The sequence below is a fragment of the Lonchura striata genome, chromosome 28, assembly GCF_050655825.1.
Source record: "Lonchura striata isolate lonStrDom1 chromosome 28, ASM5065582v1, whole genome shotgun sequence".
NCBI lineage: Eukaryota > Metazoa > Chordata > Aves > Passeriformes > Estrildidae > Lonchura > Lonchura striata.
In genome coordinates this window covers 6,331,668-6,348,400 of record NC_140730.1, presented here as the reverse complement: position 1 = coordinate 6,348,400, position 16,733 = coordinate 6,331,668, and the positions used below count along the sequence as shown (strand labels likewise).

General features: G+C 55.3%; 1 protein-coding gene across 17 annotated transcripts in view; it reads right to left on the bottom strand.

Annotated features, from left to right (window-relative positions):
• Positions 1 to 16,733, bottom strand: part of TCF3 (transcription factor 3) — an 84,393-nt gene that overhangs the window by 37,796 nt on the left and 29,864 nt on the right. For 10 of the 17 annotated variants that reach the window (XR_014950300.1, XM_085562624.1, XM_085562626.1 and 7 more), the window contains 2 exons: positions 2,813 to 2,886; positions 1,705 to 1,801 (listed from right to left, as the gene is read on the bottom strand). Coding sequence is in view for 16 of the 17 variants with exons in the window: in XM_085562624.1 (XP_085418750.1) it covers positions 1,705 to 1,801; positions 2,813 to 2,886 (171 nt within the window). In the remaining variant the exon portion in view is untranslated. The remainder of the gene's footprint in view (positions 1 to 1,704; positions 1,802 to 2,812; positions 2,887 to 16,733) is intronic. The other 7 variants (XM_085562625.1, XM_085562629.1, XM_021528224.3 and 4 more) reach the window with 1 other exon arrangement.

Here is a 16,733-nt window from a genome sequence, read left to right as displayed (position 1 = left end):
CCAAGGCCAGGCTGGACAGGGCTGGGAGCAGCCTGGGACAGTGGAAGGTGTCCCTGCCATGGCAGAGGTGGCACTGGATGGGCTTTGAGGTCCCTTCCTGCCCAAAACACTCCATAATTCTTTGATTCTACAATGAAAAGTCATTCATGTATTTTGGAAGCTGCTCCCAGAATGGATGCTTTCTACTTGAACCACGTTCAGTTGTAGAAACAAAAGGGAGTTGGAAATGTGAGGAACCCTTCCCCCCTGCCTGTTCCCTATTTCAGTGGTGGAGCTCCTGGTGCTGCCCTGACCCCCCTGGGGAGGTGCAGCCCCTTGAGCCTGGGGCCAGAGTGTGGCCCCAGGGCCGGTGCTCGGCCCCAGAGCCAGGGGACATCAGCCACGGAGGCCCCAGGAGCCGTGGGGCTGGCAGGAGCCCCGGCCCCGGGAGGCAGCCAAGGCGTCTTCCCCGCACACATCAAAGGGGAACCTCCGTGCTCCTCCCCGGGCAGCTCCTTCTCAGCTGGAAACTCTCAGGGCTGCCTTGGCCCCAGGGGTGGGATGGGCTGGGATGGGTCCCCCCACGCACATCCCCTCCAAGCCCTGCTGAGCTGCAGCAAGGCTCCCCCGTCCTACCCAAAACCTTCTCTGTGCTCCACTTACATCCTCCTGGGGCAGAGAGGGAGAAGGAAGATCCTCCCTTGCAGAGGGACAGGGGGAGCTGCTCGGAAAAGCTGTTCCCCCTGCACAGATCCCAAGGGACACCCAAACGTGTTTCCCAAAGGGGAAAGGGGGAAGCAGAGCTCACAGCGAGCCCCAAGCCCTGACCCAGGCCAGGAGGGGCCAATGTGTAGCCAGCACGACCCTGCTCTGCTCTTCCCCTTTGCCACCACATCCACAGGGGCGATTTTGTGTTGGGGGGATTTCTGCTTCAAACACGATTCCCTTTTCTTACTCCTCCCTTCCAACCACCAGCAAGCCCTGCCCTGGCCTCGCTCCTTCCCCATGTGCTGGAGTGTTTTAACCACCCCTGCGTGGGCAAAGATGGGGAGGACTAACCCCAATTCCTGACCTAATGCCATTAGAGCTCTCTAAGCCCTCCAGGAGGGATATTTTCTGCTCTTAATCTCTCCTCCCACCCCTGAGCTGGGAGAGGTGACTGAGTGAATGGTCACACACATCTGGCCATGCGGGATCACCTTCCCTGTGAGCTCCTCACACTGCCTGCCTGCAGCTGGGGACGGAGGGGCCAGACAAGGCTGCTGGAGCCTGCCAGGATTTGGGAAGAGGCTCCTCCAAACCCCACTGCAGCAAAGGCAGCACCCCCAGCTCTCTGGGAAGTGACACAGCCACCAGCACATCACAGTCACCCAGTGGGATCAGCTGGTGCCACCTCCCCACTCAAGCAGGGTCATCCCAAGTCCTTAATAAATCCTTAACAATAAGCACCACTCCCACCCTAATTCCCAGCTCCCAGGAACACACTCAGCCCATCCTGGGGGGCATCGACCTGGAGCGGGCACCCCTGCCTTGGGGTGCTACCATAAAGCAGAGAAACATAACCACACACATAAAACAGCTGGCACAGCTGGCACAGCTGGAACCCTCTGGGTGCCACTTCCCTGGACAACCTGGGAACACCTGGAGCAGGTCCAGCCCAGGGAACAGCAATCCCCCAGCACGTGTCCCTGCGCTGGGGACCTCCAGGCAGCTGCAGGCACTCACCCACGAGTCCAGCTCCCAGGAAGGGTGACGAGGAGATGCTGTTGTGGGATGGCAGCTCCCGGTGCTCGCCGTAGTGGGGGCCCTCGCCATAGCTCTGCTGGGACAACAGGGGACAGTCACACACAGCGTGGGGACGAAACATGAGGCTGCCGGGGCCCAGCCTCCCCCGGGAAGGGACAAAGCCAAAGGCTCCTTGTGAAAAGGGCATGGAAAGGGTTTGATCCTCGTGCCAGAGGAGAGCTGGGCAGTGCAGAGGCCGTGGCACTGGGAGGGAACCTGGCAGCTGGGGACGTGGCAAGAGGGGACATGGAACCATGCTTTGTCACATGCTGGCAGCTTTTTGGCACCCACCAGCTGAAAGCCAGGCAGCCCATCCCTGAACCAGGGGGGTGAAGGAGCAAGAAAAAGGCTGGATAAATATAAATGTATATTTTTAGATATATTTATATAAATATATAAATTCTAAATATACAAGTGAGAGCTGACATCACAGCCCCAGCTCTGCTGCTGATGGGAGAGGAGGGAAAGGTGCCATTGCAAAAACAAATCACACAAACCCATTAAAATAAAAATTACAACATTTCCATGGAGTTTGTGGCATTTCTCTCTTCCCATTCTCAGGCCCCAGTCATGAGTGTTGCAGCAGCCTCAACTCCTTCCCTGCAAAATCCCTCCCCACCAAGGGTGCCATGGCCAGACAATGTGGTGGATTGCAGGGATTCCCTCCTCAGGTTCCCAAAGTCTTGTGGGATGGTTGCTCAGGAAGCTTTGCCATCAGATGAGATCCCTCAATCCACTCAGATCCCTCAACCCACCCATCTGTGTCTCCTCTGGGGACCTGTCCCACCCCCTGGGTCCCCTCTCCCCACACCAACACCGGGTGCAGGGAGGGAAATGCCTGAGCGGGTCTGGGAAAGGTTTTTGGAGGAGAAACCTCAAGGCAGCAAAGTCTGGGGAGATGGGGATGGGGGAAACCCTAGAGTTCACAGAACCCATGTCCAAAATGGGGCAAGAAAAGCTGTTCTAGGGTTAGAGCCAAGGCTCTGAAAGGCCTGGGAAAGACCCCGTTTGTTTTGGTTGCAGTTTGGTGTTTGTGCTTTGTCCTTACCCTTCCTTGGTCAAACGTGGAGCTGTTTTGATCTGCCGTTCCCCAGGAACCTGATCCCGGCCTTTCATCCAAGCCTACCGAAAAACAGGAAGAACAAAGGTTACTCTTTGCTTTATCAGCAAAGCCTCAAAGGTGTTCTCGTAAAATTAACTCTTCCTTCTACAAACAAAACAATATTTTCATTAATAAACCACTTCCACTTGGCATGACCGAGCCTCCCCTCTGCCTCCTCACCTTCCCACTCCCACTGGGAGTTATTCCACAAACTTCAAAGCAAATCCTACCACAGCCTGGAAATGGTTCAAAACATGGGACAGTGGGAAGAGGAGAAACAAGTATTTTAACTCCTTTATTCCAGAGAGCACCCACGAATCTCCTTCCCCCGGAGAGTGGCAGTGAAAGGGACTGAACTGTAAATCAAAACCACATTGCATCCATTTGGATGCTCCAGCAGGACTTGAATTTTGCCCATGGTGGTGCAAGATCATGGGCCATACTCTATTCAAACTGGGCAGAGTAAAAGAGTGCCCAGAGGTGAAATCCTCAGGTGGGAATTGCTGGGGGTCCAACATTACAGAGTCACCTGTTCAGGGGTAATCTTTCAGCCCCCAAGGTTCCCCTGAGGAAGTGAGGCCATCAGAGCACACCCCCAGCATTCTCAGCTTTAGCCCTCCCAAGAATATCCCCAGCAAAAAGGGATCCAGCCCAAAGAGCAGAGGAGCAGGCAGAAGTTTTTGCAATGTTTCTGCACAGGCTGCGGTGGGAGATTGGCTCCTTTCATCCCCTGCCAAGTCCACACGGGCGGCACCTCCTGGGCTGCACCCAGGGCAGTCAGAGAACCAGGGGATGGTTTGGGCTGGAAGGGACTCAGCTCATCCCACCCCTGCCATGGCAGGGACACCTTCACTGTCCCAGGCTGCTCCCAGCCCTGTCCAGCCTGGCCTTGGGCACTGCCAGGGATCCAGGGGCAGCCACAGCTGCTCTGGGCACCCTGTGCCAGGGCCTGCCCACCCTGCCAGGGAACAATTCCTGCCCAATCTCCCATCCAGCCCTGCCCTCTGGCACTGGGAGCCATTCCCTGGGTCCTGTCCCTCCAGGCCTTGTCCCCAGTCCCTCTCCAGCTCTCCTGGAGCCCCTTCAGTGAGCTGGGAATGTCTACCATGACAGAAAAACCTTGGGATGTTGCATCAGCACAGCTCCCACAGTTCCAGCTGATACCACGACCACAAGCAAGGAACCTTCCCTGGAAAACAGCCCCGACCTGACTCAGCTGCAGGATCTCACTGTGCTGCTCCATCTCCTGCTCCAGTGGGTGACTGGGGACTGTGGGTGACAGTGGGGGCTGGGAATCAGCACTTGGTGTTCTAAGGGGGCAAATCCGGGATCTGAGAGGGGCTGGGCAGGGTGGGAGCATCCATCATCTTCTGAGGTGTTGCACAAACACTGTGACTTTGCTGGGTTGGACAGAAGAAATCCCAGATCTGCAGAAGGCTGAAAGTGAGGGTGGCAGCAGCCACGGACGCTTTCCAAGCCATGCACAGCCCCTGTCCCCACCAGGGGTCACGGCCACACTGGAGTGACACCAGACTCTCCCAGCAGCATTGTCCTGTGGCAGCACCAGGGTCCCGTGGCTCTCTGGGGATCCATCCTGTGCTGGTTCTTCCAATGGGGATGGCACCACCAGGTGCCTCAGGATGCCCTTTTGGGAGCAGGGAGCTGAGTGGCAGCAAGGACATGGGGGCAGGGGGTCAGGGCTCACTCCCACTTCGCTTGGCAAAGCTGATTATTATGGCAAACATGCCTCAGATTTGTCTCCTCCGCTCCCCTCACTGTTCATTTAACCAGAAACTTCTTTCAAATTACATCCTTCTATTTCTGTGCCTTTGTGTTAATCATTTCCCCGGAGAATTGGTGTTTAATTGCTGTCTAATTTGCATAATTATGCATATTAATCTCCACACCTAATGAATATTCATAATTCTCATTTAGATTTTGTTTTCTAATCAAAAATTTCCAATGTGATTACTGTGCAGAGCAGGGATAAGCCTCTAATAATACCTTGGATACTAGGGAGAATTACTGCCAATTCTCCCACCTCCTACTTCCTAGAATAAACTTTTGCTTTGCTAATGTGTTTTTCCAAAGCAATTCATCTGCAATCCCTGCAAACCCTGGCGAGGCAGGAGGCAGAAACGCTCCTTTGAGTCATTTTGCTGTCATGGGTGGTTTTAAAGCTCCCCAAGGGTCGGGGAGAAGACGTGAGCAGGATCAGCAGCCTTGGACATGGTTGGAAAAGGGGTCCCTTCGGGCTGGAAGGACAGGGACTGCAGCACCACAGTCCCCATGAGGAACCCCAGAGGCAGAGGGGAAGCCAAGGCGTGGGGGTGCAGACCCTCACACCCATCCCTGCCCCACGCACGAGGGGCTTTGGGGGGCCTGGGTCACCCTGTGTCACCCTGACCTCTCCCACCGACAGCACAGCAGCACTCCCAGGACAGGACATGCCTGCAGAGAATGATCAGGGGCCTCTGGAGGGAGATGGGGTGCCTGGAAGACCAGGGAAATTTTCCTCGGTTGTCGAGTCTTCCTCTCTTGAATGTCCCTTCAGATATTCATGAACCTTCAGATATTCCCTTGAGTTCTGCCAGAACAGTCTGGACACAATCCTGTGCCCTGTGACATGGGCCAGATGAGCCCCTGTGGTCCTTCCAACCTCCCCCATTCTGGGACTCTGTGCCAAAATTCCTGAAAAATAAAAGTAAACCCTTGCCCGGTATCCCCAAGGAAGGAAGGAGGGGAGACAGCGAGTGGCACAGGGGGCAAAGGCTGAGGGTGAGGCTCACACACCCCCTCGACAAGGACAAACCCTGGCACGAGCTGCTACACCCTGTGGTGCCACCACCACAGCAGAGACCCTGGAGAGGGCCAAACCCTGAGTGCTCCACCAGCAGCTGCAGGGGACGAGCCACTCATAGGAGCAAGGCCAGGCCCCCAACCCCTCCTTGGCCCCTTTGTGAAACAAACGGGGTCACAGCAAACCAACCCTTTTTTCAGGAAGAAAAAAGAAGGGGAGGCCCTGGCACAGGGTGCCCAGAGCAGCTGTGGCTGCCCCTGGATCCCTGGCAGTGCCCAAGGCCAGGCTGGACAGGGCTGGGAGCAGGCTGGGGCAGTGGAATGTGTCCCTGCCATGGCAGGGGTGGCACTGGATGGGATTTAAGATCCCTCCCAAACAAACTGGTCTGGGATTCTGGGATTCAATAACCCTCAAGGAAACCCAAAATGTTTCTTGTACCCTCCAGGTAGTTCCAATGGCTGCCAAGGTGAAGTGAGGTTCCACGCTCCCACCAAAGCAGCAAAGGGCTTCCCAAGGTTCTGGAAGCACCTCTGAAGGTGCCCATGCCAGCTCTGCCTGATGTCTCCTGGAAAATAAAGTCTTGCACCTTCCCCAGACTGCAGCCACTGGCTTGAAAAGTGCCAGCAAAAAATCTCCCTATTTTCAGCACCTGCAGGTGTTTTAGGAATTCAGGGATTTCTGGGATGAAGCCAGGAAAAAGCAGACTGCCCTCTTTCAACGTCTGGCATCTGTCCTACATTCCCTGCCAGCCCACTCTTCCCTCCCCTTCGTATTCCTAAGGATCTACAATTTGGCAGCAAATGCCCTTGGCCAGCCCTGCAAAATCCCAGTGTTTGGCCATGGGCAGGTGTGCCTGGAAGAGCTCCCCTCAGCAGGATTTGCTCCACTCAGCACAAAGCCCCAGGGCACGGTGTCACCCCAAACACAGTCCCACCTCCTGGCTCTGGGAGCACCGAGCAGCCAGGCTGGGCACGAGTGGAGGGAGAGGAAGGGGAAGGGGGAGAAGAGAGGGAAGCTGGGGTGGAAGGACACTGCTCAGCAGCCCCAGGGCTCAGCCAAGGGCACCCCAGCAGCTGTAGAGGTGACCCAGGTGCCCAGGAAGGGTCAGGAGCACCTCGGGGCACCTGGCAATGTGTTTCCTGCCTCCGGTCATCACCCAGGAGCTGCCCCAGGTGAGATGGAGATCCCCTGAGAATCTTCTGGACAACAACTGCCCCATACTTATGGACAGATCTGCTGCCTTAAAACACCCACAGGGCTGGCAAAAAGCCCCATAAATCCAAGTCACCAGAGAGAGAGCACATCCAAAGGGCCACAGAGATGCTGGAGCCCCTCTGCTCTGGAGCCAGGCTGGGAGAGCTGGGGGTGCTCCCCTGGAGAGGAGAAGCTCCAGGGAGAGCTCCGAGCCCCTGGCAGGGCCTGAAGGGGCTCCAGGAGAGCTGGAGAGGGACTGGGGACAAGGCCTGGAGGGACAGGACACAGGGAATGGCTCCCAGTGCCAGAGGGCAGGGCTGGATGGGAGATTGGGCAGGAATTGTTCCCTGGCAGGGTGGGCAGGCCCTGGCACAGGGTGCCCAGAGCAGCTGTGGCTGCCCCTGGATCCCTGGCAGTGCCCAGGGCCAGGCTGGATGGGTTTTGGAGCAGCCTGGGACAGTGAAGGTGTCCCTGCCATGGCAGGGGTGGCACTGGGTGGGCTTTAGGGTCTTTCCCAACCCAAACCTTTCTGGGATTTTGTGCTTCTGTGCTGAAAACTCCCATGGCACTGAGCTGAATGCTGTCTGCACGAGCGAGCTCCATCCTGGCAGGGCTTGGCTTTGCCACCCTTCCAGTGCTCTCCCACCCTGAGGTGTGTGACTTTTGGAGACACCCACGTGCCCATGCTGCTGGCAGGAGCCAAGCTGATTTTAAAATAACCCCACTTCCCAACTACCCAAGTTAAGGCACACTTTCCAATTGAGAAATGACAAAAATAGGAGCTACCTCCTCTCACCATTAATACAGTTATTAAACTGAGTACAGATTAATTGTGCATTTTAATAACCCTGAGCATGAATATTCATAACACATTTCTTGCTCATGTTCTAATTAAAACATACTAATAGAATAAGATGTAGCTGTCAGACACTCTTTTTTTTTCCTCACGGTTTTCCTGCCACAGCCAAGAAGAGCTGATAGACAAGAGCTGTCCTAAGCTTCAGCAGGGATAAAAATAATTTAACCACATTTCGGCTCAGAAAAACCATCCTTAGTGCAGCAATGAACCATAGGAACGGCTATGGACAAGTGTCCAGTGGCACAGCAATGACAGCTGCTCCCACCCTGCAGGAATGGATCTACTTTGGACACACGAGTCCAACAAGGAAACCCAGGAGAGGGACAGGAAAGGGGAACTGTTTTACCTAAAGGAGGACAGATTTGCTTCAGATGCTGGGAGGAAATTCTCCCCTGGGAGGGTGGGCAGGCCCTGGCACAGGGTGCCCAGAGCAGCTGTGGCTGCCCCTGGATCCCTGGCAGTGCCCAAGGCCAGGCTGGACAGGGCTGGGAGCAGCCTGGGACAGTGGAAGGTGTCCCTGCCATGGCAGGGGTGGCACTGGATGGGCTTTGAGGTCCCTCCACCTCAAACTATTCCGGGATTCTATGTAAAAGCATTAAAAGGGGGCAGGGTTTTGTGATCCATCCCACATCCTTCCAGCCCAGTTCCCAGCCCGTGCCATCCACAGGAGCCAAAAATGCTGCACTAAGAGAGGCTGCCCTGCTTTCAACAACCAGAGCCCCCAAACCCACCTGGGCACAGTGCTGGTCCTTGAGCCCTGAGCTCTGAATGCCCCAGTGAGAGCACAGCACTTGGAGATGGTGTGGGAGGGAATGTGGCTCTGGAGGCAGCTCTGACCACCTGGACAGCCAAGGACCCCACAACCTATGGCCTTTGTGTGAATGGGACAGGGTCAGGAGCTGGACTCGATGCTCCTTGTGTGTCCCTCCCAACTCAGGATATTCCAGGATTCTGTGAAAGGTCTTTTAGAACAAGCTCAGTCCCTAACAATGGCTTTGCTCAAAGCAAAGTTCAAGGAGTGTGCATCCCTCTGGATCCAGAGGACATAGCAGGGATGCATAACAGCATGTTTTGCTCCTGAACCCTCTCAGATACCATTTGTAAAGCAAATACAGAGTTTTTGCTCTTAAATCCTGTACCAAGGGGTATCCTGAGAAGAACATGCAGTGCTGGAAAGCTGCAGTGCTGCCAGCTCAAATCATGGAATGGTTGAGTGGGAAGGGACCTCAAAGCCCATCCAGTGCCCCCCCTGCTCTGGCCAGGGACACCTTCCACTGTCCCAAGCCCCATCCAGCCCGCCCTTGGGCACTGCCAGGGATCCAGGGGCAGCCACAGCTGCTCTGGCACCTTGTGCCAGGGCCTGCCCAGCCTCCCAGGGAGGAATTTCTGGGATTTCTTCCTGTGACTCGAAATGTCTCAAAGGCACCTTGTTTTCACGTGTCAGGAGGAGGAGGCAGTGAGGGACCCTGCCTGCAGCCCCAGGGGTGACACTGGGGGACACTGCTGGGGTCTCTGTGCTGCTGGAGCTGTGACTGAGCCGGGCTCAGCCTCTCCCTCCCCCCGGCCTCCACAATCTGCCCTCCCTAATCTGATTCCAGCAAATGACTGGGCCAGGCTTTTTTTTTTTTTTTTTAAAGTCTATTAAAAATATTTAGGCCAAATCTCTCCTGTGGCTGGAGGAGGTTTGGAAGCAGCTGTAGCTGCCATGAAGGTGCATCTTCCATCCTCAAGAACGACCACACAGTGCCCATGGTGGGGATTTGAGGACCAGGAGGGAAATTCCAGCTCTGCAGCCACAGCAGTGCCCGAGGGCTGGAGCAGGACAAGGATGTGGTGGCAGCTGGGAATAAAAAGCTTTTCCAGCTCATGGAATACTTGGATCCATGGAATGGTTTGGGTTGGAAGGAGCCTTCAAGACCATCTAGTCCCAAACTGCCTGCCTTGGTTACTTAAGGCAGAGAAGCCCTGCTCCCCACCTGCCTCCCTCGGGGGTGGGACAGCACAAGCCACCACAGGCAGGGCACCGGTGCCACCGTAATTTGATTTGAAGCAGAGGTGACAGAAGGCTGCTTGATAAACACTTCCAAATTAAGCGGCTTTGTGTGCTAATCGCTCTGGCAATCAGCCCCACAGCAAAATCTCTGCTAAAAGGGATTGGAAATCAATAAAATTAGTTGACTAGTAATTAGCTTTAGTCCCAGGAAAACCAGCAAAGTTGTTTTTCCTGATGGGAGTTTGCTCCACTTGGTGAGGAACAACCCACCCAACCCACTCTGGCACCCCCCAGGAAAGGCTCTGAGCTGCTGGCACAGCCCCTGCAAGAGAGAAGGGGGTGCTGGATGCAGCTCCCAGAATTCCTGTTTATTTACCAGCCCCATCCACCCCCAAATAGGAAAAAACAGCTGTGAGTGGAAGGCAGCCGGGAGCTGTTTACAGGACGTCGATTGTAGAGGGGACCATACAATTTGTTCACTTCCTTTTCCCGGTGCACGACAAAACAATTAAAATAAAAATAAAGGGTGTGTGGAGGGGGGGTGGATAAAAAAGCCCACCCTGAACACCTGGAGGGCAGCACAAGGTCCCTGGCAATGCCACCCTGGAGGGCTCTGCTCATGGGCAGGTCAGGGGATGTTTTATCCCTGTCACTGCCTTGAAATTTGAGGTTGGACCAGAACTGACTGGTTGGGACAGTGAGACTCAGCTGTTCTGCTGCCCTGGAAGCATCCAAGGCCAGGCTGGACAGGCTTGGGGCAGCCTGGGACACTGGAAGGTGTCCCTGCCATGGCAGGGGGCTGGAATGTGCTGCCACTTCCTGACCAGGGGCATCAGAGGGGCCAGGTGGCATTTCCCTCTGGGCCAGGAGCCCAGCGAGGGCTGGAGCTGTGCCAGGCCTTGGCATGGAGCTCAGGGAAAGGTTCTTCCCCCCAAGGGTGCTGGCACTGCCCAGGCTCCCCAGGGAATGGTCCCGGCCCCGAGGCTGCCAGAGCTGCAGGAGCGTTTGGACAGCGCTCTCAGGGCTGGGCAGGGTGGGGTGTTGGGGGGTCTGGGCAGGGACAGGGGCTGGGATCAATGATCCCTGTGGGATCCAGCTCAGGGTATTCCAGGATTCCATAAACAGATGCTGTGGACCACGAGAGACCAGTGACATCATCCCCCAGACCAGGCACCCCCAGGGGTACACAGCAGCACCCACGTTAAACTCACAGATCCCTGCACCATTTCTGGGGCAGATTCTGCCCCTGTATCTTTGTGATGATTAATGAACCCAGCAGCACAACAGGCCCATCCACCCCACACACAGCCCTGATTCAGGGAAGCACCTGCTGCTGCCACCCCCTCCCCAAATGTGCACTCAGGGATAATTTTTGACTTCAAAAAGCTGATGCCACCACTTTGGTGATTGTTAATTCCTCTGCTCAGCATCTGCTCGGCATCTCCTGCACTGTATTACAGTTCAGCAGTTTCTGCACACACAGATGGGGTTTAGGAAATGTTTGGGGCTGAGGAAAAATAGGAAAAAGTCAGGGAAGGAGTGGGGGAAAATGATCCATTCCCCATTCGCTTTCCATGAGGGATAACTATGGGGAGAAATTGAACCTACACCAAAACCAAACAAAGCCAGAATAGGAGAAAAGAGTCGAAGAAGCTCTTTAGCAACTCCTGGTGTTTTGGAAGGTGCTCTGGCATCACTGAAACTGCTCTCAAAGGACAGGGCAGGCTCCATGGCAGCCCCTGAGCTGGTTTTGGGGGTGCTGGTGTGGCATCCCAGAAACAGAATCCTGGAATGTCCTGAGCCAGAAGGGATCCACAAGGATTACTGAGTCCAAATCCTGGTCCTTCTCAAGACACCCTAACAATCCCACCATGTACATAAACAGTAACAATTATATGCAATAATATATGTACAAACAGTGCCCAGCACAGGGCTGAGGAAGTTTTGGAAAAACCAACAAAACCCAACCAACAAAATTGGCCATCCCTCACTTTAGACACAATGTTTGCAGATGTAAAGGAAGGTCCCCACTGCATTTTACAGAGTGATTTTATGGTAATCAAAATAAAAGCTTGCCTTTAAGTCATAATTAAGGAAATTAATGACTTGGGCCTCCCTAAGCCTCATCAAGGACTTGCAAAACAACTGCACAGGGTGCCCATGGGGACACTGAGTCACAGCCACCATCCCCTGTGTCCAGAACATGGCCAAAGAACTGACCCAGGGTGCCAAGATTCACACCTGAAGTGAATTGTTGGGCTGTGCTCCTCCAGGAGAATGGGTCAGACTGGTCAGGATTTATTAAACTAAAAAAAATGGGGATGGATGGATGGATGGATGGATGGATGGATGGATGGATGGATGGTGGATGGATGCAGCCCTGGGGGAGGGTTGGGGTGCTGGTGGGTGAGAGGCTCAGCCTGCCCCGGCCATGGGCACTGACCCCAGAGCCCCCCTGGGCTGGGCTGAGCCCAGCGTGGGCAGCAGGGGAGGGGGGATTCTGCCCCTCTGCCCCGCTCAGGTGAGACCCCACCTGCAGAGCTGCCCCAGCCTGGGGAACAGCAGCAGGAGGACGTGGAGCTGCTGGAGCCAGGCCAGAGGAGCCACGGAGATGCTGCAAGGGCTGGAGCCCCTCTGCCATGGAGCCAGGCTGGAGAGCTGGGGGTGCTCCCCTGGAGAGGAGAAGCTCCAGGGAGAGCTCAGAGCCTCTGGCAGGGCCTGAAGGGGCTCCAGGAGAGCTGGAGAGGGACTGGGGACAAGGCCTGGAGGGACAGGACCCAGGGAATGGCTCCCAGTGCCAGAGGGCAGGGCTGGGTGGGAGATTGGGCAGGAATTGTTCCTGGCAGGGTGGGCAGGCCCTGGCACAGGGTGCCCAGAGCAGCTGTGGCTGCCCCTGGATCCCTGGCAGTGCCCAAGGCCAGGCTGGACAGGGCTGGGAGCAGCCTGGGACAGTGGGAGGTGTCCCTGCCATAGCAGGGCTGGAATGGGATGAGCTTTGAGGTCCCTTCCAGCCCAAGCCATTCTGGGATTCTGTGATAAAAATTCAGTAAGAGAAGTGAAGGCAGAGAGGCTTTTGGGATCCCAAATGCAGGGAAGATCCTGCTCCTTCCAGCAGGACAGCCCCGAGAGCAGCAGCCAGTCCCTCTCCCAGCCCCTGGGAGAGCCAGCAAGATGCCACACGGAGAAAGAAAACAAACCTGTGACGACAACCAGAGGGAAGAAAATAAACTTTAAAACTCAAAACACTTCCCCCAGCTGTAAAAACAAAGGCCAGCAGTGACCAAACACGAGCACAAAGGAGCGGCAGGAGAAGGGGATGGAGGATAACACAGTCAGGGCTTTCTAAAGGTCATCAGCCTGCAGGATGAACCCACCGTGTCCCTTGTCCCCAGCTTATTCAGGACAAATCCATGTCCCTCATCCCCAGCCTCCATCCAAGCCTGACAGCCCTGCAAGAAGCAAGATGTCAAGGAGGGTCCAAGGGACAGAAATGCAGGGAAACGGACCAAGAATAACACTGGGCTGAGTCAGACCCACAACAGGTGTCAGAGGAGTCACTTTCTGCACTGTCCCTCGGTCAGTTGTGTTCTGGAGGGGCAGCTCTGCTCCCTCTGTGCACATGGAAACAGAGACCCAGGGTGAGGTGGCAGTGGGGACCCCACAGCCAGGCTGGCCAGCCCTGTGGTGCCACTGCACTGTGACAGGAGGGGTGACAGGGACCACAGAGGCTGGGAGAGCACAAGGGGATGTCCCAAAGCTCTGGAAGCAGCTTGGGATAAACCCAACCCTGCAGAACAACAAGGAGGTAGCCCAGACCTGAGCCTTTGATACCTCCTTTACAGGAAGGTGTCACACAGCACAATATCTGCCATTAGAGAATCATGGAGAGGTCTGGGTTGGAAGGGACCCTAAAGCCCATCCCATTCCACCCCTGCCATGGCAGGGACACCTTCCACAGTCCCAGGTTTGTACAAACCCCAGTGTGCAGCCTGGCCTTGGGCACTGCCAGGGATCCAGGGTGGGCACCCTGTGCCAGGGCCTGCCCACCCTGCCAGGAACAATTCCTGCCCAATCTCCCATCCAGCCCTGCCCTCTGGCACTGGGAGCCATTCCCTGTGTCCTGTCCCTCCAGGCCTTGTCCCCAGTCCCTCTCCAGCTCTCCTGGAGCCCCTTCAGGCCCTGCCAGGGGCTCTGAGCTCTCCCTGGAGCTTCTCCTCTCCAGGGGAGCACCCCCAGCTCTCCCAGCCTGGCTCCATGGCAGAGGGGCTCCAGCCCTGGCAGCATCTCCGTGGCTCCTCTGGCCTGGCTCCAGCAGCTCCACGTCCTCCTGCTGCTGTTCCCCAGGCTGGGGCAGCTCTGCAGGTGGGGTCTCACCTGAGCGGGGCAGAGGGGCAGAATCCCCCCTCCCCTGCTGCCCACGCTGGGCTCAGCCCAGCCCAGGGGGGCTCTGGGGTCAGTGCCCATGGCCGGGGCAGGCTGAGCCTCTCACCCACCAGCACCCCAACCCTCCCCAGGGCTGCTCCTCATCCATTCTCCCTTAAATACACAGACAGCCCCATAGAGAACTTCCTTATTTCTGCCTCTCACACATTCAACACCAACCCATTTGCTACCACCAAACAATTGAAATTCAGTAGATATGGGGTAATTCCCAAAGCCAGGGGTTATATTCCATTAAACAGAAAGCTTCAGGGAGAAGACTGAGTGTAAATCCACGTGCTGGTTTTTCTAGGTCATTTATTGTACACAGAGTGCACACTCATGGCAGGGCAGACACTCCACGCTCACACATGGATTGCTGTCCAAAGGGAGAAAACTCATTCTGCTGAGTGAACAAGAGAGCTCAGCAGCCTGAAGGCAGCGAGGACTCAAACACACCAGGTCCCCTGGGACACTCGGTGACCTCTCGTGTTCCTCCAGCCATGGGGTGTTTTGCACTCCCCCACAGATGCATGGAGGAGCTGCAACACCCCCACTTACTCCACTTAGCAGCACCCACCTCTGCTTCCGCTCTGATTTGCATCTTTCCAAGTATTGTTTAATTTGCAATGTAAAATCAAATCACAGCCGCAGAGATGCAACCGGAACACTGGGGAACAGAAATCTTCTCCCACTTGGTTTCCATTACTCACCAAGAAGACGAATGGGGACAAAAGCTTGTTTACTTACAAGTGACCAAAAAAAACCCCAGAAGTTTGCCAGAGAGGCATTTGAGATCAAACAGGCAGGCAGTGCCAGCCGTGTGTACGTGAGCCATCCCAGCCTTGCACTGCTGCAGCCCTACAGGTAGGGAGGCCAGGGGCTGTTAAAAATTAGACAAATTAAGGATGGCTTCCAAATAATGTAGAAATTATGCGGGGAAGTGGCCAAACACACGTACACCCCACCAGGGTGGCCTTGGCAGTTTGTTTGTGAGTCTCCTCTCAGGGAGAGAGGGATGGTGGGGAATGACTTCTGCACTAATGCACGAGTCCCTGTGAGCTTCCTAAGGAAAAACAGACCCCAAAGGGGTGAGGAAGACAGCCAGGGGTGGTTATTCCGACCCAGGGGCTGTGATCCTGCGGGTGCTGGGCCCCTGTGGATGCCCCAGGGCGCAGGATGCGGCCGCAGTCCGAGAGCCAGCTCTGGCCCAGACGATGATTCAGCCCACAGGAAGGATCATCTCAGAAGAATTGTTGGACACAATGAGGAAAACTTTCCCAAACAAAGCGTTCTCAGCACCACCTGCCTCCCTCCCTCAGCCCCAGCTCCTGCTCGAGAGTAACCTCTAGGCTCTGGTCACCACAACAAAAGTCGGTGTTTTTGTTTTCCCCTTTCCCAAGGTGAGGGTTCCCGGGGCACAGCAGGCTCAGGATCCCATCCTGGTCCCCGAGAGCAACTCAGAAGCTGCCAACAAAGCCCCTTGGCCATGTCCAGTTACAGCCAGAAACCTCAGGGCTGCAAACTTCAGGAGCTGGATATACCCAAAATATATGAGCCAGGCTTCCTAAGGAACCCCTAAAGCAAATCCATGGGTCAGAGCACACCAGGTGCAGAGTTTTGGGGATAACTGCATGTACAGCCAAGGACTTCTCCCTCCCAGACAGCAGCTCTTACAGAATTTGGTCCATGTGACACCACACAGTGAGGTATTTACCTGAAGAACAATTTAAAGACAGATGTGACCTATTTAGAGCTCTGCCAAATATTTCTGTAACTGAATAGACCATTGATTATTTAAATTGCATTAAAAAGGGCTGAATTCAATCCACTTGCTCCTACAAAGCACCATTTCCACAACTCTTTTCACCCTCTTTAAATATAAACACTTCAAGATGTTCACTTGTCCCTTGCCCTGAAAGGATCCACATCTTTGTACACCATACCCCATGCCCTAAATTCCCCTTGTAGCCCTAAAGCCAAAAGGACAAGTGACGGGAAGAGTTTACCTGAAGACAAATCCCAGCCCATCACCTTTCAGGCTACCAAGGCTTCTGGTGTGTATGGGGCAGAGCCATCAGCCCTCATGACCTTGGCAGGAGTCACTGATGCATGGCCATGGCACTGTGGGTTTAGGCTGCCCATCAGCCCTCAAGACCTTGTTTGCCACACACTGCTCAGGGGACACCAAAAACTTGCTCCAGCCCCTTGTGCCCTCATGCTCTCATCCCTAAATCCAGCTCCCAACACACATCTCCAAGCAGTGCCTAAGCACTGGTGGAGGGATTAAGGCACCGAGCCGGTGGAGAGGAAGGTTTTATACATCTCATGTGTCACCTGGGATGTAGAGAAGTGCCCAGGGCAGCTCCAGGGAGATGACAGGACAGTGCCAAGGGCAGCCTGGACCCAACCTGTGTGTGATGGATCGTGGTGGCACCAGCTCTGGCTGGCACGTGTTCCCCTTGGCAGGTGCTGCCAGGCTCCTCCTGCCCTGGGAGGGGCAGGGAGTGCACGGCTGAGAAGCAAAGGGAGCCCACCCTCACCATTCCTGCAGGCTGGGCACCGACTGTCCCCGGGCAAACGGTGGCACGGGTGAGGTGCC